The sequence below is a fragment of the Palaemon carinicauda genome, chromosome 39, assembly GCF_036898095.1.
Source record: "Palaemon carinicauda isolate YSFRI2023 chromosome 39, ASM3689809v2, whole genome shotgun sequence".
Lineage (NCBI taxonomy): Eukaryota > Metazoa > Arthropoda > Malacostraca > Decapoda > Palaemonidae > Palaemon > Palaemon carinicauda.
Window position 1 is genome coordinate 19313256 of NC_090763.1, and position 27014 is coordinate 19340269.

The 27014-nt window shown below is 40.8% G+C and overlaps 1 protein-coding gene across 1 annotated transcript in view; it reads right to left on the reverse strand.

Moving 5' to 3' along the window:
- Nucleotides 1-1356: 1356 nt before the first annotated feature.
- LOC137631060 (uro-adherence factor A-like) overlaps nucleotides 1357-27014 on the reverse strand; it is a 264160-nt gene continuing 238502 nt past the window's right edge. Inside the window, exon 13 of the mRNA XM_068362655.1 lies at nucleotides 1357-5459. Within this exon, the coding sequence (XP_068218756.1) occupies nucleotides 4417-5459 (1043 nt within the window). The 3' untranslated portion in view covers nucleotides 1357-4416. The remainder of the gene's footprint in view (nucleotides 5460-27014) is intronic.

Here is a 27014-nt window from a genome sequence, read left to right on the forward strand (position 1 = left end):
CTGCGTGGCAACAGAAACCACCACTTCACTATGTTGATGGAATTATGTTATTTGGGACATATGTTTCGGCATCCGAGTCAAAGTTCAACAATCGCCCCATTGTTGGCATAGGACCCTTAATCCAATCAATGTCTCTCCAGTCATCACTGACTACTATCCTTTTCTTTAGATGACATAAGATTATGTCTACTTCTGCTAATAATTATAAATATCTTGCATTGAAATTTTTAAACGCCGGAGCTTTGATACATCCAATTCCACTTAAATGAAGAGGTTGTGCCCAATCTTTGATATTGAAGTATTTTCTAAAGTCACCAAGTCATTCAATTGGGATCTCTCTCTTTGGCATTGATGAACTTTTAGTCTCCTTATGAGGCTTTGAATAAATCCCATCTAGCCACGATTACTTTGAAGGTAATAATCCTTTGAGACTTTGCCTAATCTGGATTAGTTGATGACGTCCACACTTACTAGTAAAATTGATAAATCGTCAGCTAAAATTTCGCTCTGGACATGTATGATACAGACTTCTAAGAAGCAAAATCATTCCGCACCTCCTTTTGCTATTCACTGAAGACCTTACTCTAGTATAGCTCATTTAGTTGTGTATTGAGAGAACTTAGCTTCTAAAAAAGGAACTTTAAAAACATTATAGCAACAGGTCTTGTATACAAGCAAATTACTATATCCTCTCCAAGATCAGAAAAATCACCTTAAAGGCTTATGAAAGTATTTCAGAGAAAAAAAGATATTCACATCATAAAGTATAAGTTCATGAGATTAGAACACTTCAGTCTTTCACAATGATTTTTCATTCAAATATAAATTTGTTTTAGTAGTTGCCATCCAGAGGTAGTAAACTACTTTTTTCCATTCTAAATTTTTGGTCTTACATGCCTTAAACAAGGAAGTTTTATCTGCTGCAGTTGTTTTTTTGGGCTCAAGGGAAGAGTCCACATCATCTCTTTAATTCTTTCATGATGACATCCTACTGGGATACTAAATGCTAAAACATAGTGAGTAAACAAATCTCTTCTTGACACTTGTCAGCCACACTTAAAGAGCCTCAAATCCTTAACAGGACTGCAGTCCAATTATTAACCACCTGTTAATCTCATGAGCTATGGGTTCTTGACGTTCTCCTTCACAAGAGATACCTTTAGTTGCTTTAGGTCCTTCATCATCTTTCAGCAGTGTCAAAACCTATGGGGAGCAACAGATATTGTTTCTTCTACCAAGGACTGGAGTCCCAGAAATTGGGCAGATACTATAAGTATAATCTACATCAATTTTACAGTAATGTTTTGTACGAAGAGAAATGTTTCAACCGATTAAAATACCCAAACAAAAAAAGTGTAAAAAAATATCTTTTATTAAATAATTTTTTTCAGAACATTATCCAAAATGAATAGAAAAATCACAAAGAAATCATTTCTTTCATGTCCACATACCTTTTGATGATTTCCTAATGTTAATATACATATTTTCATAAGTTCTTGCATTTAAGTTGTATTCCTGAACTAAATAGGTAATCAAGACATTACCCCTATATATTCTGTCTTATTCTTTAATTTTCACAAAATCAATTACTGCACACTGATAGAGCTTAAGTAACTTTTTAAACAAGTACCATTGACACTGCAGTAGAAAAAAAATCTTAATTCTCACAAAACTGATTACATTGATAGAGCAATTTTTTTAAATGAATACCATTGACACTGCAATAAAAAAATCTAAATTCTTACAAAAATCAACTACAGTACATTAATAGAACTTATTTTTTTTAACAAGTACCATTGACATTGTAGTAAAAAAAAATCTTAACTCTCACAAAATTAATTACATTAGTAGAGCTTAAGTAATTTTTTAAACAAGTACCATTGACAATGCAGTACAAAAATCTTAACTCAAAAGTCAATATATAAATAATCTATCCTTACCCTAAAGCATCAGAAAACTTTACAGATCAGAACCATTTATTCATCATAAATCAGAAATATAAAGCCCTACTGCCTGTGAATGATACCAAGTATTCTACTAAGGGTTTACAAAGTGTAACAAATCTGTAAGTACTGAAGAAAATAACAATGAGTGAAGACTTATTATCAAAGGTATTATTCAAAATAACTGAGATATAGTTATGAGACCTTAGAGGATTGTATATTCAACTCTAGTGGATACTTCTAATCATTATGTAAAATAACTGCTGCATTCATGTAATGTACTCTATTCATCTGAAAAATAAAATACATTTGTCCACTTGAAATTTGTTACTGTACAAAATTCTTAATTAAAAATAATAAAACTGAGAGCTTTGTTGAACTTACTCAGCTCCTATCTTCAACCGTTCATTTTTATGACCAGTGTTGTCTATCTATATAAAAAATTATGGTAATATAAAAAGGGGTCGAAATGCCAAGTCCTAACCCTAGGAATATTGCATACCTTTCCAAAACTCAAACATACAGGAGCCAATAATAGGAGAAGCTGGCTATGAGTTGGATGGAAGCAAGACACAGACTATAAACTACACTTTAGTCTATTGCTGGTACAAATACAAAAAAAAAAAAAAAGAGATACAAGTACAGTATATGGATATACAGTATATACAAAGATACAGTAATTAGATTCATGCATAAGCCCCATCCACAAGTTCACCAACTACTAGCAAGGCAGGAAGGGTCCTAGATGATTCATGCTGATTATCTGGTTTTAACAGCAAAATCAGAAATCATCCCAAAAATTTTCAATAGATACATAGTTGTAATTGACATGGAGAGCTGAAAACTAATGTAAGCAAAACCATACTTCTAATGACCAGAATGAGAGTAAGAAAAATCATAATCAGAAAGTTGCTGTATTGATGATTTGGGAGATGGTAAGATTGAATTCAATACTATATGCTCCTTGTATCAAAATTAACAGATACTGTCACAAGCAAATACTTAGGACTGCTTAAAAAATAAAAAAAATTAGTGAATTTGTCATGCCTGTCATACATAAGAAGCCAATAGGGAAGAGACATTACGATGACTTATATCAAAGTGGAAAGACATACCCAGAGGCAAAAGATAATAATTTAGCAACAGCCAACATTATGTGCTAAGAAACCACTACACTATTGGTTAATACGTATCTCCTCATCAAAAATTGGTAAGAATTTATTTACAAGGCTGGATAATAGACTAATATCTCAATGATAGATGGTTTGGGCATGTGAAGTCATCCACTACCACATGCAGATTAGAATGTTTTAGGGGAGGGAAATTATGTAAAATAATGCAAGTTTTAACCTTTCATATAGTTTTTTTGCCAATGATAATGTCACTAAAGTGACATAAAATGTTTTATGTTATATATGACAAACAAGGGTCTAGGAATGCTGTTATCCCTTTTACTCCCAATGGACGTACTGGTACTTTTAAAAAAACTCATCCCTTTACCCCCATGGACATACTGGTAGGTCCTTGCAAAAATCTGCGATTTACATTTTTTTGCATATTTTTGATAACTTTGTGAGAAACTTCAGGCATTTCCCAAAATAATGAGACCAACCTGACCTCTCTATGACGAAAATTAAGGCTGTTAGCGCAATTTAAAAAAAATATATTGCAAAATGTGCTTGAAAAAGAAAACACCTGGGGGTTAAGGGTTGAAAAGTTCCAAATAGCTTGGGGGTAAAAGGGTTAAGATGTGCAGTATATATTCAAGGATTTTCTACATTTCAAGATATTTCTGGCCGACTGTAAGTAAAAAAGTAATTGGATGATTATCGTTGATAAGGCTAGGAAAATCATTGAAAAAAGTTGTTTACTGATGGAGATCTGTGGACAGAAGGGAATTATGGTAGAAAAAGCAGAGAACACAACAGCAGAGATAACTCTTTTCATGCCAAACCCATAAAATGAAAAGTTAACTTTTAAAAAGGTAATAATAGCAATGAAGCTGAATAATTTTGTGTTAAATTACAGAATACATTTCTTACAATATTTGCTGTAACATTATTTACAAAACAATATAAGAGATAACAAGAGTAAATACAATCTGTTAAACCGATATCTTAAGACCATTCAACACATAGCCCATCTAAGTTGCACTTTTTAGTGATCATCTAATACTGTACATGGTATTTCAGTGGTCAAGTAATAGAAATGGAGACTTCAAATGTATTTTAATTTACCTGTGTATACAATCATGGATTAATGACAAGTAACTTTCATCCAAACTAATGTATACTTTACATAAAGATATTTCTCTATTCTATAAAAAAAATTGAAAAATTTTTACAATAAAAATGGGAGACAAAGAATAATTTTCCATCCTTCCCAAAAGAGAATAAGGTGGTATGCCATATAAAAATATATAATACAGTAGTGTTTCAGTTAAAATCATCCAAACAAAATTTTGGATACCAATTCACATCTTTAACAAACGAACATGTCTCTTTCGTAACTTCCGTCTTATAGTATTAGGACGAAGATTTATAAATGAATTATTCCTGAATAGCCTTCTTTCTTCAATGCTACCTGGCTTGGGTAGTGATAAACTCCTATGCATTCTTTTTGATGGAGCATTAGATTCCTCTTCACTTTCTATTTCTGATAATGTATTATTGTTTTGTGAGTTGGTTGTGTCACCACTTTCCATCTCACATGACAAAGGTTCTACTTGTGCACAATCATTCTGACCTATACTGTCTTCTTCCAAAAGCTTTATTGTAGAAGAGGTAATTTCAGTGGAAATGGGTTCTCTATCTGAGGATATGGATTTCTTATTTGCTAATGTTTCTGGCTCTTTTTCTTTTCCTGGACTAGATGCATTTGATATTCCTGATTTATTCATCACAGCTGCATCATTCCTATTCAAACTGTTCGATACTTTACATGATTTCAATGATGGATTTCCAAGTAATAATGGAATCTCCTCTGACTCAACTTGTGACTCCTCAGTATTAGAGTTATCTTCTAATTCTGAAAAATTTTTCTTCTGATTCTTATTACAGTTATCTGCAATTGTTGGATCTGGAGGACTTTCTTCATTCAGCATTTTAGGTGTTGATGACCTCCTGGGAATACAGGTATTTTCTGATAGTGACCTCCTGGGACTAGTATTTTCTTGTAGTGGAGCTAATACCGAGTTTTTTGTGTATAATTTTCTCTTCTTTGAGTTCTTTGAAACAGCAACTTCTTCTGTACTACAAGTTGTAACTAGTCCTGTAGTAGTATTTTTATAATGACAACCACTTGTGCCAGGCTTGGGTTCCAGGCCAAAATGTTGATCAATGATCTGTCTACTTTTCAATCCTCTTTTTAAATCCTCCCTCTTTTTTGAATTCACAAAAGACAAACTTTTTCTTTTACGAAAGCTTTTGTAAGAACTGTATGAACTAGAGCTATCATCGTCTGAACTAGTTTGCCTCTCCTCTTTAAAATATAATCTTATGCCAGGAGAGTGTCTTTCTGTAAAAAGAGGTAAAATCTAATAAAATAAAAATAAAGCTGGGAAGGAAATAAAAATCATAATTACACTTAAAGTAACTAAACCCCCTAACATTACAAAAGAAATAATCAATATGAATAACAAAGCTATTCAAAATTAAAACAGGAGTTTCACTGCTTAAATGAGCTAAAGAAATAATCACATTTATGAAAAGCTCAGGGGAAGACATGAAAATGAAAAAAAAATAATTGTCTGTAATTTGTATTTTTCTAGCTATACAAAACTGAATTCTTTAAAATATGGAATCTCTTAACAGACCTGGAATGGCTATGGAAATTTTCAATGAAGGCGCTAGCGTTAGGTGGTGAGTGTGGACAAGTGGCCCTGCCCACTCTCTTGTCAAAGACTCTTCACTTTTGACATTCAGTTCAGGACTGAGAGAGGTCTAACTAGCAAAACTAAAAAATTACTTTTGATTTTTTTTTTCAATATTTTCCTACATATATACACACCTTTCATCCTTTAAAATAGGGGGACTCATTTATTGGTTGGTAGTTAGTCCCTGGAACAGAAATAGTTTGTCCTTTTTCTTCCCTGGAATATGGGAGCAAGGGAGATAACACAAGCAACTTCCCATTGATTCATCATAGGTATGAGTAAGCCAGAATTTGGTTATATACTTAGTACTTGGTCAATAAAGGAATCTTTTTTTATCCCTATGAAGGGGAGAAGCGATCTGGAATAAAACGCCTTGTGTAACATTCCATCATAGATGAGGGAGAACTACTTCTTACAGATCCAGTTTAAGAAAAATGGTGCTCAGAAAATTAGCATACCAACAAAAATGTCACATCCATCATGTAATAGTACAACTGGTTCATCACCAGGTGAGGGGAAGGGGAGAAGCAGGGAAGCCAGTCATTCTCCCTTTCCTCCTGACTTACATAGAACATGTTACCATAAACATGATGCTTCCAAACCCATGAGGAGCTGGACTTGTGGGTATACTCTCTTCATTAGAAGGCTGTGAATCATATTTGGCACTTCAAGATTCCTTCATTATCTGTGATTGACGGGGTCTGGGTTTGGTCATGAATTTGGGCACAATACTAAAGAGACCTTCCAACCTTCTGAGTTGATACAATAGAGTCCTTGCAACTTGTCAACTCTCCTCGCTAAAGCTACTACTAACAAAAACAGTCCTGAGAACAGGGGTCATATCCTACTCTGGGGGTCTGAGGTCCTGGGATGGGCAAGAGCTCTTCACAAGCATAGACAACTCCCATGAGGCAGGAATGTTTATGCTTTTAAGTTGGAAGATAAGGCTCAAGGCTAAGCAGCAGCCTTTCCCCTTCCACAGTAGTGACTGAAAGAAACTTTTTGGTAAAAATTTGGTAAAGACTGCAATCTGCCCTCAAGATGCTAACAGATCAGGAAATCACTCAGCTTTAGGGTACTGTATTTGGGAGCAACCAATTTTATCTGAGACCTGATGTAATCAACACACTAGTGATCAACTGGTGAATCGGACTGAATAGACGAAAGGCATCTGCTTCCTTTGACAAAACTGACTGATAGCTTTAAAGCATAAACCTCGTCTAAATGTGCAGTACTTGGTTAATTTGCAAGGGTATACTGAACTTCCTTACTTGCTGAAGTAAGCTACAAAGGCAGTGTTATTGCTAATCAACATTTTCCTCAAATGTTCTTGGAATGTTTATTTCAGCAATATGTTGACATAGATACACTTATTTTGCTGACTGATGACTATATATATGATACAACCACATTGTCCAGGTGAAAGCCTCACCCTTCCTACAATAAATCTAAAAACAGTTGCATGTCTGGAGATGGGAAGCTGAGAGATTCTTCTAGTGAGGTTTCCTTCGTCTAGCCATCACCTAAGATTAGCCCATACATTCTGTCCCACTGAAACTGGATAGAATGGAGAATCTCTTAAGAGGCCAACCAGTGATCCCCCAACACCACACCACTGAAAAGATCTCTGGTGGAGATGCCCATCAAGCTAGAAGTACTGTCTGGACAGAACAGTCACACTACCTCTCTGACTTTACTGATTTCATCATCTGATGGAAAGATTCACTGCTGCCATGTCTATTAGGATGCCCAGATGCTTCAACCTCTGCTTGGGAGTGAGATTCAACTTCTCTCAATTTATCATGATTGCCAAAATGCAATTCGGTTATCTCAATACAGTAGTATAGTAAATGCCTCTATAAGGAGGCCAAGATTAACAAATTGTCAGGATACATCAAACGACATATTCCACACTGGAGAGACCACGTTGCCATCAGTATGAACACTAAAGTGTACATCTAGAGATTAGTGGACAGTCCGAACATAGGCCATTTAACTGGTACGCCACTTTGCCGAGGAAATCCACTATAGAAGGCCGGAGATTCATATCAAATGTCTTCAAACACAATTTCCTCTAACATCCCTTCAACTCTAAAATATTGGTAAGGCTTTCAAAGATGTGGCAGGACAGTTATGAATGGCATCAGTCTACATGGTATGAGAAGGCAGGCAGTCCAGAAAAGGTAGTAAGTAGCTGTCCCAAAGGACAGTCATTATCTAATGGTTGACCCTTTTCTCTGTCAAGTTGCTCAATATACTAGGCATAACCCTACTCTCGGCAGCAGGAGAGGGTTGACTGAAACATAGGCATCCCTTCTACCTCTTCTCTACTTACCTTACTGAATTGGTCAAATTAGGTGCTTCAAAAGGGCCATTCATGCACAGATCCTTCAGAGTAGAAGTTGCATGAGGTCCTGATTGGGTCCAACGAAGGCCAAGGCAGCTTTCTTCCTTAATGATCCTTCGGGCATGGCTATATGAAGGCTAGTCCAAAGATACCATCGAAGAGCCAGAACCCTTGACAGGGACTGTTCAGTGGATCATGGAGTCCTACAAAGCAGAAATCCACTTCACCACCGTCTGCACATGCCTACTCAACAAGAGTGATGTGTACCTTAGCACACAAGAAGGGATAGGCCTATCAATCATGTTGAATAGATTCTCATTCAAAGGGACAACAGGATTAGTTCTACTAAACTATTGTGACCAATTCAGGCCCAAAAGATCACTCAAAATTCCATTCCAGTCTGCTTGCGATTTCATATAAATTTTACATGTTTATGATACATCAGGGACAGGCTGCTCAGTCTTCACTACTAATGGAATCAGGGTATGATCAGATGTACCAATTGGAGAACCAACCTTACTTCTTTTAACGCCAGGGAAGTCTGTATACAAAGTCCAAGCAGTTACCAGACCTGTGTGTAGCTTCACTTATGATTTGCTCACAGCGTGATTCAGAGACAAAGTCTAAAGCTCTTAGGCCATGGCGATCGGCAGGAGAAACAGAATATAACCACTCCCTACGGTGAACATTGAAATCACCAATAAAGACAAAAGAGGCCTTTCTATCATCTTGTATCTTAGCCATAATGGTAAGAAGACAATCGAAGATAGAATCCTCCATGTCTGGATTCCAGTACATAAAACACAAAAAGTTGTTATGCCTGCCACAAACCTTTATTACCTGAATCTCATGACATCCTTATTCATGGTAGAACTTAGGAGAGGCAGAGTTCTCAGTTCTAATATGCATCGCCATTCCCCTTGCCCTAGGAATCCATCTCGTTTCAAAATTATTGGCTTCTTGAAACCAGTTATATGGAGCTCAGATGAGTGCCTCATATTAGAAACCAAAGTTTCTGAGCACAAAAGAATATCATACTGTCTAGACGCAATTGTAAGGTCTTTAATATTTGCATGAAGACCACAAATATTGCAATACAGTAGACAACATTGACCAAATCTAGGACGTACTGGTCCAGGAATTTCCTCAATGTCTCCAGACAGCATAAGAATTAATGGCAATAAAAAAGATACATCATACTTAAAAACTAAATCAACAAGAATGATAACAAAGACAATATGTACACAAAAAATATAAATGAAGTGATTGATCAAACCCATAGACTATAGAAAAAAGTCAGATAAACTGGCCAACATGGAGAAGACGATACACCATGCAAGGCTAAATACCCTCCAGGATAGCTACTTCAACTGAAGGCAGGACAACAGTAAGGATGGTTTGGAAAAGAAGAAGAAACAGATAAGGAAAAGGCAACCTCTTGATAAACCACCAGGCATCCATGGCCCTTCTATTAAGCCTGTCCAACACACCATTTCTAAAAACCAGGGGAAGAAAAAAAGAATAGTATGATCAAGTGTACCCTCAAGCAAGAGAACAGTGGAACCCAAGACAGTGGAAGACCATGGGAAAGAAACTATGGCACTACCCAAGACTAAAGAACAATAGTTATCATCATAGAAACATTGATTTAAAAAAAGAAGTACCTGGATGAACATTTTGTAAAGAAATGTGTGATAAACAGTGTTAATACCAGGATTGACTACTGTAACTCCATCTACTACAATTTACCAAAAGTGCAACTTAAGAAATTACAAAACGGATTTTGAGCGAAGCGAAAAATCTATTTTTGGGTGAGAAAGCCATGTCATCCTGATGGAAGGTTCCTATAGGTAGCTTTCTAAGGGATATTTGGCTACAGTGATATTCCCAGAGAATTGACCTTTAGGTCTCCAGAATTCTAACTCCTGGTGCGAATATCCTTAAAATTTCTCTTAAGGATATCGCATAATATCAGGGGACGTATATCTTGATACGACACATAGCAATCTTCAACCCGAATAGCGTTTTCACCTCGAGGGGGAAGAGTGGCGAAAACAGAAGGGGAGCCGTTATCAAGGTTACCCTTCTTCCCGTACTATTACGAGCATCCTAGATGGTGCTTATTCTAAGATGGCGCTTATTCCTTGTAGCATTGAGCATGATGCTACAGATATAGTATTTTTGGGAGGGATCCTGCCAAGGCCTTTTCTTATAGAAAAGGAAGGCGGGTCCAATAGGACGACATGGCTATCTCACCCAAAAATAGATTTTTCGCTTCGCTCAAAATCCGTTTTTTGGGCTCAGGCCATGTCGTCCTGATGGAAGTTTACCAGAGAATTACTAGAAAGTACTGTATCTGTGGATTTTATAGGTGCCTTAACCTTGGGACAATTATTCCTATGGCCATCCAGGCCATTGAGACATATGACATTACCATTATATGTCATTACCACTAATCATACACAACGTTAGCGCTTCCTGCCCCCTGCAGGGAAGAGTCATACTAGACAGTTGGAAAGGGTTCTCATGGTTCACATATATTGTATGAACAAACATAGCATCAACTATATATACAAGAGTCTCACAGTTTGTATATTGTATAGGAACATAGCATCAGCTAGATATACAAGAGTCTCACGGCTTGTATAATGTATTGGAACATGGCATCAACTAGATATACAAGAGTCTCACTGTTTGTATATCATGTTGCAACATAGCATCAACTAGATATACAGGAGTCCCATTGTTTGTATATCGTGTTGGAGTAAAAGTAACAGCTATTTTATTGTCCAAACATACAATAATATCAGTTTTACTTAGGTAATCAGGTAATAAAACTCTGGCAATACTTTATTTGTATTAATTGTAGGGTGAAATAAGACACAATTACACATTAATAGGTCTTTATTCACAATAAATGACCAAATATAAGGTAACGTGTAATATATGTTAATATATATAAAGAGAAATATACATTAGGCAACATTAAAACGGAAAATTTTATTTCCACCTGAAAAAGAAGAAATGATTAGTGCCACATTTGAATTTGAAAATTTAATAAAATTTTCTAATATAGTTTTTGTTGGATATTATCAACACTGTGTAAAGTACACACGGCACGAGTGTTATCTATATAATGCTCCACCTCAAAGTCGCTCAAAGTCCATATACTGAAAAAAGTTCAGTGATGAAGCAATTTTTCTTGGATCATGACCTGCGGGTGTACTGTCAGGATATGCTCTGCGAATAAAGAAGGTGAGCTTTGCCCTCAGTTGTTTTAGGGATAAGTTTGATCCGGAAGTTTCTCCTTTAAAGAGCTGTCCTCCCTTGAAGTCTGAAGTTCTTCAAAGATAGACCTTTAGACATTCTACTGGACACAGAGAGACATCTTCCTTCAGAGGGCAGATTCTCCAGGGACCCCAGCTTTTAGTGGGTAGCTCGTTCTTAGCGAAAAAGGTTGGATCAGGAAAAAGATTCAGTTCTCCCACTTCTGTGAACTGAATATGGCCCTCGTCTCTGGATAGGGCCACTATTTCACTAACTCTAGCCCCTGAGGCTATAGCGAACAGAAAAATTACTTTTTCCGTCAAATCCTTAAGAGAGCAATCTTCATTGTTCACTGTTGAAGCATAGTGTAGGACCTTGTCCAGCCCCATGAAATGGGCTTCAGGGGAGCTGCAGGCCTGGATCTAGAACATGCCTTAGGGATCTTGTTAAAGATTTCGTTCGACAGGTCCACTTGGAAGGTGTATAGCAGAGGTCTAGTCAGAGCCGACTTACACGTAGTTATCGTGTTGGCTGCCAGACCTTGTCTATGAAGGTGGATAAAGAAGGACAGACAAAAGTCCATTGAGATTTCTTTCGGTCCTTTTGCTTTGACGAAAGCAACCCACTTTTTCTTCTAAGAAGTCTATACTGCCTTTTGAGATCCCAAATCTTTTCTTAACTGCTAAGGAGAGAAAATCATGAGATGAAGGTTTTGGGTTATCTGTGATGAAGCGAAGACAGTCTACTTTGTACCTGTTGAGATAGTGCTGGGTCCGGTAGAGGAACCAGCCTCAGCTTCAGTTCCATTACCAGAGGAAACCAGTTGCTCTTTGGCCACTTGGGAGCCACTAGAGCCACCATTCCTCAAAAGGATCTCAGCCTGTTGAGGACCTTCATTAGGAGATTGGTCAGAGGGAACAGGTAAATCCGGTTTCATCTGTTCCAGTCGAGGGATATGGCGTCCGTCGCCTCTGCTAGAGGATCCTCGTATGGGGCTACATATCGAGGTAGTTTCTTGTTGTCGCTTGTCGCGAAGAGGTCGATCTGCAGTTCCGGGACTTGATGTAAAATGAAGGAGAATGAGTCTGGGTCTAGGGACCATTCTGACTCTAATCGGCATGAGCCTGGAAAGAGCGTCCGCTGGCACGGAAGATGGCCAATATCACTTGGTTGATCTGGGGCGATCTCGAGCCTTGACGGTTCAGAAATCTCACTATCACTTCGCTGTCCCAGATCAGCCTGATGTGGGCTGATCTGCGAGGGGAGAGTTTCTTCAACGTTAAAAGGACTGCCATGGCCTCCAAAATGTTGATGTGAAAGGTCTTGAACAGGGAAGACCAGGTCCCTTGGACTTTCCATTGATGGGAGTGACCTCCCCATCCTTCCGTCGAGGCATCCATGTGGATGGTCACCGATGGTAGAGGTGGTGGTTGCAAGGGCAGAGTCCTCTTTAGGTTCTTGGCCTTTGACCATGGCTTGAGAAGTGATTGTAGTAAAGTCGGTACCGGTCTTCTTTGATCTCTTCGAGCGTTTGATGCATATCTTCTCCAGACTCCTGACGCATCTTCAAGTTGTGCTTTTAGCACTGGGTCTGTCACTGCTGCGAACTGGAGAGAGCCCAGTACTCTTTCCTGTTGCCGTCTTGAGATCCTGTCGGATTTCAGTAGTCTTGACAGATCCTGCAATCTCTCTCCTCTTCCTTGGAGGAATGGAGAGACGGTGTGACTTCAAGTTCCAATGGATTCCCAGCCATTGAAACTCTTGAGCTGGAGAAAGTCGAGACTTCTTGCTGTTGATCTTGAATCCCAGATGTTCCAGGAACTGGATCACTTTCATAGATGCTTGCAGACAAGCCGTCCTGGATGCTGCCCACACCAGCCAGTCATCTAGGTATGCTGCTACCTGAACGCCTTCTAGGCGTAGTTGTTGAACGACTGCGTCTGCCAGTTTCGTGATGATCCTTGGGGCTATGTTTAGTCCGAAGGGCATGGCTCTTAAGACGTACTTTTTCTTTTGTAGTCTGAATCCTAGGTAGGAGGAGAGGGGGCGGTTGACTGGAATACGCCAATAAGCATCTGCCAGGTCTATTGAGACTGTGTACGCCCCTTTTGGTAACAGGGTCCTAATGTGTTGAAGAGTTAACATCCTGAACTTGTTGTTCTCGATGAACTTGTTGAGTGGCGACAAGTCCAGAATGACTCTGAGTTTGTCCGAGTCCTTCTTGGGAACACAAAACAGCCTTCCCTGGAATTTGATGGAGTTTGCCCTCCTTAATACCCGTTTGCTCAATAGTTCTAGGGTATATTCTTCCAATAAGGGGGTGGAGTGTTGGAAGAATTGAGGAAATGATGGTAGAGCCTTGCTCCAGCTCCTTCCAAGTCCGTTCTTGATTAGTCTGTGGGCCCAAGGATCGAAGGTCCAACGATCCTGAAATTGTTGGAGCCTCCCTCCTGCCTGAAGCAACTCGTTTCTTCTGTTTTCCGGAGGATTTACCTCCCTGACCGCGTCCTTCCCTACCTCCCTTACATCATGAGGGGTGTTTTGAGGAGCCCCGTCTAGAGCCTCTACCTTTTGAACGAAAGGTAGTGGTCTGCCTCTCAAACGCAGGGTTGAATGCTGGTGACTGGGCAACCAGCTGTTGAGGTACCATCAAGTAAGCGGTTTGCGGTTGAGCAACCACTTGGGGCACCGCGGTCATGGTGACTGTGGGATGTTGTTGCTTGGCAGGCCGAGAGGGTAGTCTAGGTCTTTTAGTCTTCTTTTTAGGCTGGGGACCCTCATCCAGGGAAGACTTCCTTTTGGATGACATGCTCCACTTCTGGAGAAGGTTCCTATACTCTGTGGCGGCTTTGTCAACTACCTCCTTGACCACTTCATTTGGGAAAAGGTCTTTACCCCAGATATTGGAAGCTATCAGCTTCCTGGGTTTCTGTTTTACGGTTGCCGTAGCAAACACGAACTCTCTACATGCCCTCCTGGCTTTGAAAAAGTCGTATAGGTCCTTTACCAAGGTAGCCATGTCCATCTTGGCCATGACCATGTTCATATCTGGGGTGCTCTTCAAGCCTGCAGTCATCTCCATACAGTTCTGTAGGGATAGAGATGCCGCTAGTCTTTCTTTCGTTTCTTGCTCCCTACGCAAGAGAAAGTCTGACAACTTTGGGAGATTTTCGTTGAACTGTCGTCCAGCGATATCTGCCTCCAACTTTCCAACTGAGAAGGTAAGGTGGACTTCTTTCCAATCCTTATCCTCCATGGGCAGGGCTAACGACAGGGGTCTACACTCATCCAATGAAGGACAAGGTTTGCCTGCCTCTACTGCCTTGACAACAGCTTTGAGAGCCTTCGATGTAAAGGGGAAGGCTATTGAGGCTGGAGCAAGAAAGGTAGGATGTTTATTGCTGAGGGCAGACACCTTAGAATTTGTGTAGCCCACGTTCTTCAGGCTGCTTGACATAAGAGCCTGAGCCTTGTCATGGTCGAATACTATGACCTCCTTGGGTTCCGTCTCTTCCTTCGACACTGGTTCCAGCTTCAGTCGGATGAAGCAGTCTGGGTAGGCCTTGAAGCTTGGCCAGAACTGAATGTCATCAATAGGGACGGCTCCCAGCTTCTCCGAAATCCAGAGTTTGCCGTTAGTGATTGGCATATACTCCGCATGTCTCCTGGGAGTAGTTTCGGAGCAGGGTGGGAGGTCTCCTGTGAGACCCAAGGGAAGCGGAGAGTCGAGCTTTATGAAGCTGTCTTTCAAGTTTCGCTTCCCTAACTTCATCTTGTTTGCAAATGCTCTCCATCAGAGCTGTAAGATTGGCCAGTGCTTGTCTCATGTCGTCTGATGGAGGAGCAGATGAGGTTGAGGGTAACGGCTCCAGTGCCGGCAGCGATGGAAGGGACTCCGACTCAACTTCATCATCTTCCCCGGGAGTCAGTGTAGACTCCTCCTCGTGATTTTCCTTGAGAAGATCCTTCTCAGTGTCCGAGGACACTTCAGACATCCTCTCCTCTTGGTGGATGTCCATACCTTATAACGCGTCACTGACTTCCGTCTTGACGGCAATCTGGACGCATGGAATTTCAGGTCGTGACTGGGGTATGACAGCTTTAATACCCGCTTTAGGGAACAGCAAGTTGCGCATTCTTTCGTTAGGAAGGTACGGTCCCGTCGAGTTCTTCTGGATCCCACGTACCCATCTACGCAGCTTTTCTCATGCTGCATCCCTTGACTCCACAGACTTGGGGTCATCAAAACCTTCGGTAACCAAGGTCCGGCATACGTTGCAGCCTTGGGGGTCCCAGTACCGTAGGGCATCTTTAGCGCTGGTGCAGGGGGCATGAGACCTGCATTCTTTGTGGCCACAAAAGTCTTTACTCCTGATGTTGCAGAAGATGACTTCACACTTCACTAGGTCCTCCTATAAAGAGAGGAAATTTAAATGAGCATGCGGTAGATTATCTCATCTGATAAACAAATATGTAAAATATTACTATTATTTTAACCATTATAGCTTAGGATAGTCAAACTAGATAGGAACTAGGAAAGACACATACTTGTGTTTCTTGTCCAGCCAATTGCTGTGACCTCCCCCAAAATTAAAGCCAAAGAGTCTTCTTATTCAGGAAACCCAAGAGAAGGGTTCTAACCCCTAGGGGTACATAAGTGTATCTTAACACTGACCCTTCTTAAGGTTTTTAATATTGTGGGGTACAGTAATTTGTTAACTGATTAGCTATCAGTGTATTGAAAGAAATCTTCTCTTTCGATATAGGACTGGTCTCAACAATAGACTTTGCAAGGATATACAGGCTATGTTGGAAAATAACTACTGTATAATATATACTATAGTTTTCTGTCTGCAGTATAACCTATGCTGCAAATATACTGGCCACTGTATAATCATATACTGTAGTTCAGCTGGCATGTTGCCGGCTAAGCTAGCACTTGGCGGCACCGGCCCAGCCGGCATATTGCCGGCTAGGCTAGCACTTGGCGGCACCGGCCCAGCCGCCATGTTGCCGACGAGGCTAGCACCTGGCGGCACCGGTCCAGCCGGCGACATGCCGGCTCGGTTAGCACCTGGTGGCACTAGCTGACAGAGAGAGAAAGCATGGAGTGAAGGGCTACCTTATTAAATGTTTATTAATCATAAATAAGGGTGTAAGTGCTTTTCTGGGCTCAAGCCATGTCATCCTGATGGTAGGTTCCTAATACTAGTAGCTTCCAAGGGATATATGAACTACAGTGATATTCCCAGAGAATTTACCTTTAGGTCTCCAGAATTCTAACTCATGGCGCGAATATCCTTAAAATTCTCTTAAGGATATCGCATAAATCAGGGGACGTATATCTTGATATAACACAGCGATCTTCACCCCGAATAGCATTTTCGCCTCGAGGGGGAAGAGTGGCAATTTTGGAAGGGGACCCGTTATCAAGGTTACCCTATTTCCCATACCACTATCCAGTATCAAGATGGCGGTCATTCCTAATTTCGTAGCGAATTCGCACGGTGGTGTTCCATGTTGATCTAACCTTTTCGATCGATTTTGTGAGGATTATTATGCAATCTCCAGCTTCTTTTGCCTCTAGAAAGTTGAGTATTGATTGTTTACAGTGCATATAATTTTAGCTCCTGTTTCACAGTGAAATTAGAGTAATTTATTGTGCAAAGGAGCTAGGCCTGTTACCGGAGGCGCCATGGGCACTGTCATTCATAAGGAATGTGTTCTTTAGTTAGTAGAACGACTTTCCCGGTTGAAATAGCATTAATAAATTATGAAAGCTATTTAGGCATAATTATACTTGTAAAAATATTTAGGGTATGCATAATTTTCCTCCTTCCTTGTCGATCGTATACGTTAGTTTCGGTGATTTAGGTAACCGAGATCTTGTCTTGCCTAGGTTAACTAACTTAGGCGATGTAGTATACTTTCAGACATTTCCCCGTTTACCCTTATGTATCGTTTTATCGATTCTATGGGAGATAGTATATCTCCTAGAATTATATAAATCGATACTTGTCTCCTTGGAGAGTCATGGGTAATCCCTCTTTCCCTCTGAGTGCTGCCGCAGGCGGCAACCCTTTCTGGTCTTGCCATAGAGTAAGTTACTCCGGCTTGACTAGGCTAGGGTTTTTCTGTCTCCCACCTTGCCGGCGAGTGTCCGGCTTTGATTTTTGACAGAATCTCAGAGTATTCAGTCTTTTGCCGGCAGGGTGAGTAGTCACTCCCCTGCCGGCTTATAGCCGCCGGCATAGGAGGCTAAGCCTCCCTAAACCGCACCTGGGGGGGGTGGTATGTGCTGCCACCTTCTCCCTGTAGTTTAGAAGACTAGTCTTATGCTGACAGACCCTAGGCTGAAGAATAGATATTCTCCTACAGCCTAGGATGGCGCCAGCACTGAAACGATGTTTCTCTTTTGTTGAGAGGGGGCGGCAATCCTGCCGGCCCATTCTAACACTATTTCGGCAAACCCTAGGTTGAAAAATAGACATTCTTCTACCGCCTAGGACGGCGCCGATACTGAAACAGAGTTTCTCCCTTGCGTAGTGGGGGCGGCAACATTGCCACCGCCTTTTACACTTGATATAGGACTCTTTCCCCTGCCCCTCTCTGTACTTTTACTATGGCCGTCGTCCTGCAATCTCACCGCTTGCCGGTAGGTTGCGGGGCCAGCCTGGCTCCTACATTACAGCTGTTTGACTGCTGGCGGCGGCCATGACGGCTGCCGGGGGAGGGAGACCCTTCTGTCACCAAGGTTCTTCAGTTCTCCCTTGGAATGCCGGCTACAAGTCCTGTTGCCGGGGTATTAACCCGGCCGGCTTGCGCCGACAGGTACTGACTCAGCCGGCGGCATGTCGACTGTACCAGTGCTGCCGGGTACTAGCCTGCCGGCCATATGCCGGCAACGGTACTTGTGGTTGGATGGAAGCCTGAATGATGCATTCTCCCCTTCCATTTGAACCTTTCTGGGGAAAGGCAGTAAATTATATATTTACATCCTTATTTAGTGTAAACATACATAGTAATAAGGCAGTCCTTCATTCCATGCTTTCTCTCTCTCTATCAGCTAATATGCCGGCCGGACTGTGCCGTCAGGGACTAGCTATGCCGGCTATATGCCAGCCAAATTACAGTATATGATTATACAGTAGTCAGTATATTTGCAGTATAGTATATACTGCAGATAGAAAACTATTGTATATATTATACTAGTAGTTATTTTCCAACATATCTTGGGTATCCTTGCCCAGGCCTTTGCTGACATCAATCCTATATTGAAAGAATAGAATTTCTTCAATACTCTGATTAGAAATCAGTTTACATTTTACCTTACAATATTAAATAATTTAGAAGGGCCAGTGGTAGTACACTTTCTATCCTTAAAGGTTAGAACCCTTGTCTTGAGCTTCCCTGATCAGGAAACTCTATGGTTTAATATTGGAAGGGAAGGTCACAGCAATTGACTGAGTAGGATACACAAATATGTGTCTTTTCTAATTTCTAGTCCAGTCGGCGACATGCTGGCTGGACCGTGCCGCCAGGTGCTAGCCATGCTGGCAGCACACCGGCTGAACTACAGTATATGATTATACAGTAGCCAGTATTTTGCAATATAGTATATACTGCAAACAGAAAACTATAGTATTACTATACAGTAGTTAATTTCTAACATATCTTGGGTACCCTTGTGCAGGCTTCTGCTGAGACCGAACCTATATTGAAAGAACAGATTGGAAATCAGTTTATACTTATCCCACAGTATTAAATAATAAGAAGGATCAGTGGCAGTGTACACTTTTTCTATCCATAGGGGTTAGAACCCTTTTCCTTCGAGTTGCCTTGAAAAAAGAAACTCTTTATATTTAATACTGGGGGGAGGTTACAGCAATTGTTTGCAAAGGATACACAAGTATGTGTCTCTCATTATTCCTTTCTAGCTTACTATCCTAAGCTATAATAATTAAGATGACTAATTACATATTGCTTATCAGGTGAGATAAACAACTGTATACTCATTCTGCTTTCCTTTCTTTACAGGAGGAACCCCAGATGAAATGTAATGCAGTCTTCTGCAATCTTAAGAGTAAGTACTTTTACGGTCATAAAGCATGCAGGTCTCATGCCCCCTGCAATATTATTACTGAATCCCTGCAATATTGGGACCCCCAAGACCTCAGTGACCGAAGGTTTTGATGATCCCAAGTCAATGGAGTCTAGGGATGCGGCACGTAAGAAACTACGCAAATGGGTAAGAGGGTTCCAGAAGATCTCTCTGGGACCATACCTACCAAACAATAGGATGTGTAGCTTACTGTTTCCGAAAGCAAGAAGTGAAATAGTGGTGCCCCAGGCACGATTCGCACCTCCCTGCATCCAGATTGACATCGAGACGGAGGGCAGGAAGGCACCCCTGGAAGAAGATGACGATGTTGTGTTGGAATTGCTTCCATCTGCGCCGGCCCTGGAGCTGTTAACCTCGACGTCTTCACCTTCTACCCCTCTATTAGACAAAATGGACCAGTTACTGGCCCATCTTACGGGTCTAATGGAAAACTTTTGCAAACAAGGCGAAACAAAAGAAGCGAAACTCAAGAGAGAGCTCCGTGAAGCTCCACTCGTCGCCTCCCGAGGGTCATTCAAGCAACCCAGAGACCAAGACCTCCCGACATGCTCCAAAACCAATCCCTGGAGTTATGTGGAGCTTATGCCGATTTTAGATGGCAAACTACATCTCAGAGAAGATGGGAACTGTTCCTTTAGACAAAATCCAGTTTTGACCAAGTTTTAACGCTTTCCTTGATTGCTTCATTCGACTGAAGCATGAACCAACGTCAGAAAAAGAAACGGAACCGAAGGAAGTCATGGTTCTCTACCACGATAAGGCACAGGCTATCTTGTCAAGTAGCCTGAGAAAGGCGGGTTACTTGGTGTCAAAAGTGTTCACCCTGAGTAAGAGACACCCTACCTTTCTTGGTCCTGCTTCAATAGCATTCCCCTTTACGTGGAAGACATTTAAATCTGTTGCCAAGGCAGTAGAGGCAGGCAAACCATTCCCTGCACTTGAGGAGTGCAGGCCTCTGTCACTAGCCTTGCCCATGCAGGAGAAGGATTGGAAGGAAGTCCGCTTAACCTTTTCAGTAGGGAAACTGGACGCGGACATCGCTGGACGACAGTTCAGCGAGAATCTCCCTAAAATTTCTGAGTTTCTCTTGTGCAAGGAACAAGAGACAAAGGAGAGACTTGCAGCCTCCTTATCCCTACAAAACTGCATAGAGATGTGTTCAGCCCATCAAAGTACCCCAGACATGCTCATGGTCTTGGCCAAAATGTATATGGCCACCTTAGTAAAAGACCTATATGCCTTTATGAAGGCTAGGAGAGCCTGTAGGGAGTTCGTGTTCGCTGCTGCAACAGTGAAACATGAACCCAAGAAGCTGATATCTTCCAACATCTGGGGTAAAGACCTCTTTCCAAACGAGGTAGTCAAAAAAGTAATCGAGAAAGCCACCACGGACAATAGGAATCTTCTCCAGAAGTGGGGCATCTCTTCAAAGAGGAAGTCTTCCCCGGATGTGGGTCCCCAACCTAAAAGGAAGACGAAAAAGTCTAGACTTTTTCCTCGATCTGTTCAACAACATCCCAGAGTTTCTATGACCGCGGTGCCCCAGGCAGGCGGTCGAGGAGGTAAACCTTCTGATCAGTATAGGCAAAGTGACACTTCTGGTAGGAGGGAGGCTCCAATAGGATTGTCGGACCTTCGATCCTTGGGCCCAAGGCCTAATCAAGATTGGATTAGGATGGAAACTAGACATGCCTCCACCCCCATTTCCTCAACTCTTCCAATACTCCAACCCCATACTAGAAGAGTATACCCTATAGCTCTAGAGCATACAGGTTATAAGGAAAGCAAAGTCCATCAAATTCCAGGGAAGGCTGTTTTGTGTTCCCAAGAAGGACTCAAGAAAACTCAGTCATTCTGGACTTGTCGCCACTCAACAAGTTCAAAAGAAACAGCAAGTTCAGGATGTTAATCCTTCTACACATAAGGACCCTATTACAAAAAGGGGCGTTCACAGTCTTCATAGACCTGACAGGTGCCTATTGGCAGCTTCTAGTCAGTCGCCCTCTCTCCTCCTACCTAGGATTCAAGTTACAGAAGATAAAGTATGTCCTAAGAGCCATACTCTTCGGACTAAACATAGTCCCAAGTATCTTCACGAAATTGGTAGACGCAGTCGTGCAATAACCATGCCTAGAAACTGTTCAGGTAACAAAGTACCTGGATGAATGGCTGGTGCAGGCAGCACCCGCAACGGCTGGTCTGCAAGCATCCAAAGAAGTAACCCAGTTCCTGGACCATCGGGGATGCAAGATCAACTTCAAGAAGTCTCGACTCTCTCCAGCTCAAAGGTTTCAATGGCTGTGAAACCATTGGAACCTGAGGTCACAGTGTCTCTCCTTTCCCTTAGGGATGAAGAAGGAGATCGCAGGGTCGGTCAAGAGACTACTGTAATCCATCAAGATTTAAAGACGCTAACAGGAAAGAGTACAGAACTCTCTCCAGTTCGCAGCAGTGACAGACCCAGTGCTAAGAGCACAGCTGAAAGATGCGTCAGGAGTCTGGAGAAGATGCGCATCAAACGCTCGAAGAGATCTAAAATGACCGATATCGGTCTCACCTCGATCGCTTCTCAACCCATGGTCGAAGGCCAAAAGCCTAATGAGGACCATGCCCTTGCAACTACCTCGACTATCAAAGATCATCTGCATGGATGCCTCGACGGAAGAATGGGGAGTTCACTCCCATCAGAGGAAAGCCCAAGGGACTTGGTCATCTCTACTCAAGCCCCTTCTCATCTACCTTTTGGAAGCCATGGCAGTCCTGTTGATGTTGGGGAAACTCTCTCCACGCAGATCAGGCCTCCTCAGGCTGATCTGGGACAGAGAAGTGATAGTGAGACGTCTAAATCAACAAGGCTCGAGATTGTCCCATATATTCTAGATGATGTTAGCCATCCCTTACCTAAAGAGATGACACCTATCAGCAGTTCACGTACAAATGATCCGCAATGTGACCGCAGATGCCCTACTCAGGCTCAAGCCGATAGGGTCAGAATGGTCCACAGACGCAGACCCATTCTCTTCCAGATTGGAACAAGTCCCGGCACTGCAGATCGACCTCTTCGTGACGAGCGTCATCAAGAAACTACCTCGATATGTAGCCCCATACGAGGACCCTTTAGAGGAGATAACGGATGCCATGTCTCCAGTGTGGAATGGATGGACCCGGAAATTCCTGTTCCTTCCATCCAATCTCCTAGTGAAGGTCCTCATCATGCTGAGATCCTGCCAAGGAAAGGCAGCTCTAGTGGCTCCCAAATAGTCCAACTGGTTCCCTCTAGCGAGGGAACTGAGGCTGAGGCTGGTCCTTGTACTGAACCCAGCACTATCTCAGAGGGTTCAGAAGTTAACTGTCTTCGATTCATCACAGAGAACCCAAAACCTGCATTTCATGAATTTCTCGCCCTAGCGGTTAAGAAAAGATTTGGGATCTCAGAAGGCAATATAGACTTCCTAGAAGAATAAAAGTCTAAGTCAACTAGAAGACAATATGAATCGTCTTGGAAAAAGCGGGTTGCTTTTGTTAAAGCAAAAGGACCGAAAGAGGATTTCAATAGACTTCTGTCTGTCCTTCTTTATCCACCTTCATAATCAAGGTCTGGCAGCTAACACGATAACTACGTGTAATTCAGCCTTGACTAGACCTCTGCTATATGCCTTTCAAGTGGATCTGACAAACGAAATCTTTAACAAGATCCCGAAGGCATGCATTAGGCTTAGGCCTGCAGCTCCTCCGAAGCCCATCTCATGGTCTTTGGACAAGGTCCTACATTATGCTTCATCCCTGAATAAAGATTGTTCTCCCAAGGATCTAACCCAGAAGGTTATTTTCCTGTTCGCTATAGCCTCGGGGGCTAGAGTTAGTGAAATAGTCGCCCTATCAAGATTTGAGGGCCACATTCAGTTCACAGAAGTGGGAGAACTGAATCTCTTTCCTGATCCAGCCTTTCTCGCCAAGAACGAGCTACCCACTAAAAGATGGGGTCCCTGGAGAATCTGCCCTCTGAAGGAAGATGTCTCTCTATGTCCAGTAGTGTCAAAAGGTCTATCTTCGTAGAACTTCAGACTTCAGGGGAGGACAGCTCTTCAAAGGAGAAACCTCAGGATCAAACTTATCCCTAAAACAACTGAGGGTGAAGCTCACCTACTTCATTCGCAGAGCAGATCCTGACAGTACACCCGCAGGTCATGATCCGAGGAAAATCGCTTCATCACTGAACTTTTTCAGCATATGGACTTTGAGCGTCTTCGCTCATATAAGGGATGGAAATTATCCAGAGTGTTCTACAAACACTACGCTAAGCAAGTCCAGCGACTGAAGCATTATGTGGTGGCGGCAGGTAGTGTATTAAAACCTGTTGTCTAGTGCTGCGATGAACAGTTAATTGGTTGGGGCTATCAATTAGGGTGAAAAGGTGTTGACATTTCCAGTGTGATACTTTTAAGTGAGTAAGTCTGCTCAAAATCTCAGGTGTGGAATTATACAGATAACACTTGTGCCGTGTGTACGTAGTATACAGTGTTAATAGTATACAACATTTACAGAATTTATATTGGAAAAATTTATGAAAATTTTTCAGTTTTAGAGTGGCACTCATTATTTCTTCCCTTTCAGGAAGGGAAAGATATTTTCTGTCTACGTTGCACGTATAATTCCTTTAACATGTTACATTCGTTTCACTCATTATTCCATTTAGTCATTTATTCGAAATAAATGTCTATTAGAATGTTATTGCGTCCTTTCTCGCCCTGCAATTTGCACATTAAAGATGCCAGAGTTCTTTTACTTATTCATTTAAGTAAACCTCATATCATTGTATGCTTACAAACAATAGATTTAGTTGACACTGATATTGTTCCGACAATATATACAAACAGTGAGACCATCTGTATATCTGGTGGATACTTATGTTTGTTCATACAATATATGCTAACCTTGAGGCCCCTTTTCTACTGTCTAGTATGACTCTTCCCTGCAGGGGGCAGGAAGCACTAACATTGTCTATGATTAGTGGTAATGACGGATAACGGTAACGTCATTTGTCTCAATGGTCCAGATGACCATAGAAAAGTTGTCCCAAGGTTAAGGCACCAATGAAAATCCACAGATACAGTACTTTCTAGTAATTCTCTGGTAAACTTCCATCAGGACGACATGGGTTGAGCCCAAAAAATGGACGAAAAATCTATTTTTGGGCGAGATAGCCATGTCGTTCAGATGGACCCACCCTCCTTTTCTATAGAAAAGGCCTTCGCAGAATCACTCCCGAAACTACTATATCTGTAGCACCATGCTCAATGCTACAAGGAATGACCGCCATCTTGATACTCAATAGTAGTATGGGAAAGAGGGTAACCTTGATAACGGCTCCCCTTCCAAAATTGCCACTCTTCCCCCTCGAGGTGAAAACGCTATTCGGGGTGAAGATCGCTATGTGTCGTATCAAGATATATGTCCCCTGATTTATGCGATATCCTTAAGAGAATTTTAAGGATATTCGCGCCAGGAGTTAGAATTCTGGAGACCTAAAGGTGAGTTCTCTGGGATTATCACTGTAGTTCATATATCCCTTGGAAGCTACTATTAGGAACCTTCCATCAGGACGACATGGCTATCTCACCGAAAAAAAGATTTTTCCTTCAGTTCATGGTGCAAATTACAAGGGGATGAAGATGAACCTTAAGAAACTTTGAAATATGATTTTAGTAGGTCAAGGTGGCTCCTCTTCCAGATATTTTCACTGTATAAAATTCATTTAAAATTATAGGTGATTCTTGATTGTAAATTTACTTTTGAGAAACGTATATGATTTGTTTATTCTACAATTATACAAAGCATTTGCATATTAAGGAAGTCTTTAAAGATTTTTGGTGATCAATCTATTTCAAGGACATTTTTAGAAAATACTTTCATTTCAATATACTTTGCAGATTGCTCTGTCTGGTCACCAAGTCTTTATTCTAATTCTAATCTGCTGGACAAAAACTTGCGGTGTATCAGATTTTCAATCTGATCTGGATATTAATCTCTAGCACTATCGTTCAACCAATTCTTTGAGCTACATTAATAAGATTTTTCCCAATTCTGACCATCCTAAGCATCCAGATCTTCTCAGACTGTACCTTCCAGTACATCGTAATAGGTATATACTGTAGTTAATTTGAACAGTCTTGCCTTCTGGATAGTACAGTGGTAACACGTTCAGCTACCAATCACATGGCAACCGATCAATCCTACCCCAAGACCATGAGTTTAAGCTGTTTACTGGGGGGTCATACTGTTTTGGTTTGCAATACAGAGGGGAGTTAGGTTTGCCCAGTTTAGGTTCTGGTGCGTATCTCTTTGAATGATACCAAACAAATTTAACTTTATAAAGAAATCTACAAGTTTTATTCCAGCTGTGACCATATTGTGGAATGATCTTCATAATCTAGTAGTTGAATCAGTAAAACTTCAGAGGCTCATAAGTTTTCTGTTGAAAAGGTGGAAGTAAATCTCATTTTGTGGTTAGCATATAACCTATCTATTTAATGTTGTTACTTGATCTCATGTTTTATATTACATAATTTTTCAGATATGATTAAGTAATTACTACTCTATTTCATTTCTGCTCTGGGCTGGTTTCCCTATTGGAACACTTAGGATTTTAGCAGTTTGCTTTTCCAATTAGGGTTGTAGCTTGGTATTAATACTACTACAATACCAATAATAATAAAATAAATCCCTTATATATGAATGAAATGCATTGCAAGTGCGGGTTTTAATCTGAAAAGTTCTTAGGCCCAACATGATTAACGGGGCATCCTACCCATAACACTCAAATGCATAATCTCCTTTGTTTTCATTCATACTTTTAAAGTTCATATAAAATGAATGTTCTTATCTTAGGGATTTTCATTATCATCCTATTTTTATCTAAAAGGATTTCCTGAATGTTAATGGTAGAAACTTCACCATTTGGTTAATTTTAAGATTTGCAGACACTTTGTCTGCAGACACTTTGTCTTCATACTCCCTGTCTGTTTTTCACTCACTCTTCCCCTCACTATCAACTCGGCTTACATCACTCAGTGATGTATTTAGGCATGCTCTGCTTAGGAAAACAATGCAATATTTATCTGGTTTTGTTTATGGTGCTGTTCTTTATATTTTATTTAACATTCACTTATTTCTGCTACATGATGCAGGGGTGCGAATCATACCTATTAGAACTATTTTATTTTCTAGTTACTTCAAATTTTTCTTGATCGATTTCTTTCATTTTAAAAACATTGGAAACATCATTTTACTCTCTAAAAGTTGTATAAAGGAAATCTTCTTAGCTTTCCTAATTTGTTTTATATTTACTATTTTATCAATACATAGAAATAATTTTCAATGGCAGTAATTTTTTACATAGAATTTTATCTTTTTTTGAAGTGATTGTATAGAATGTAGGCTAATAAATGTCCTATCTTTTTA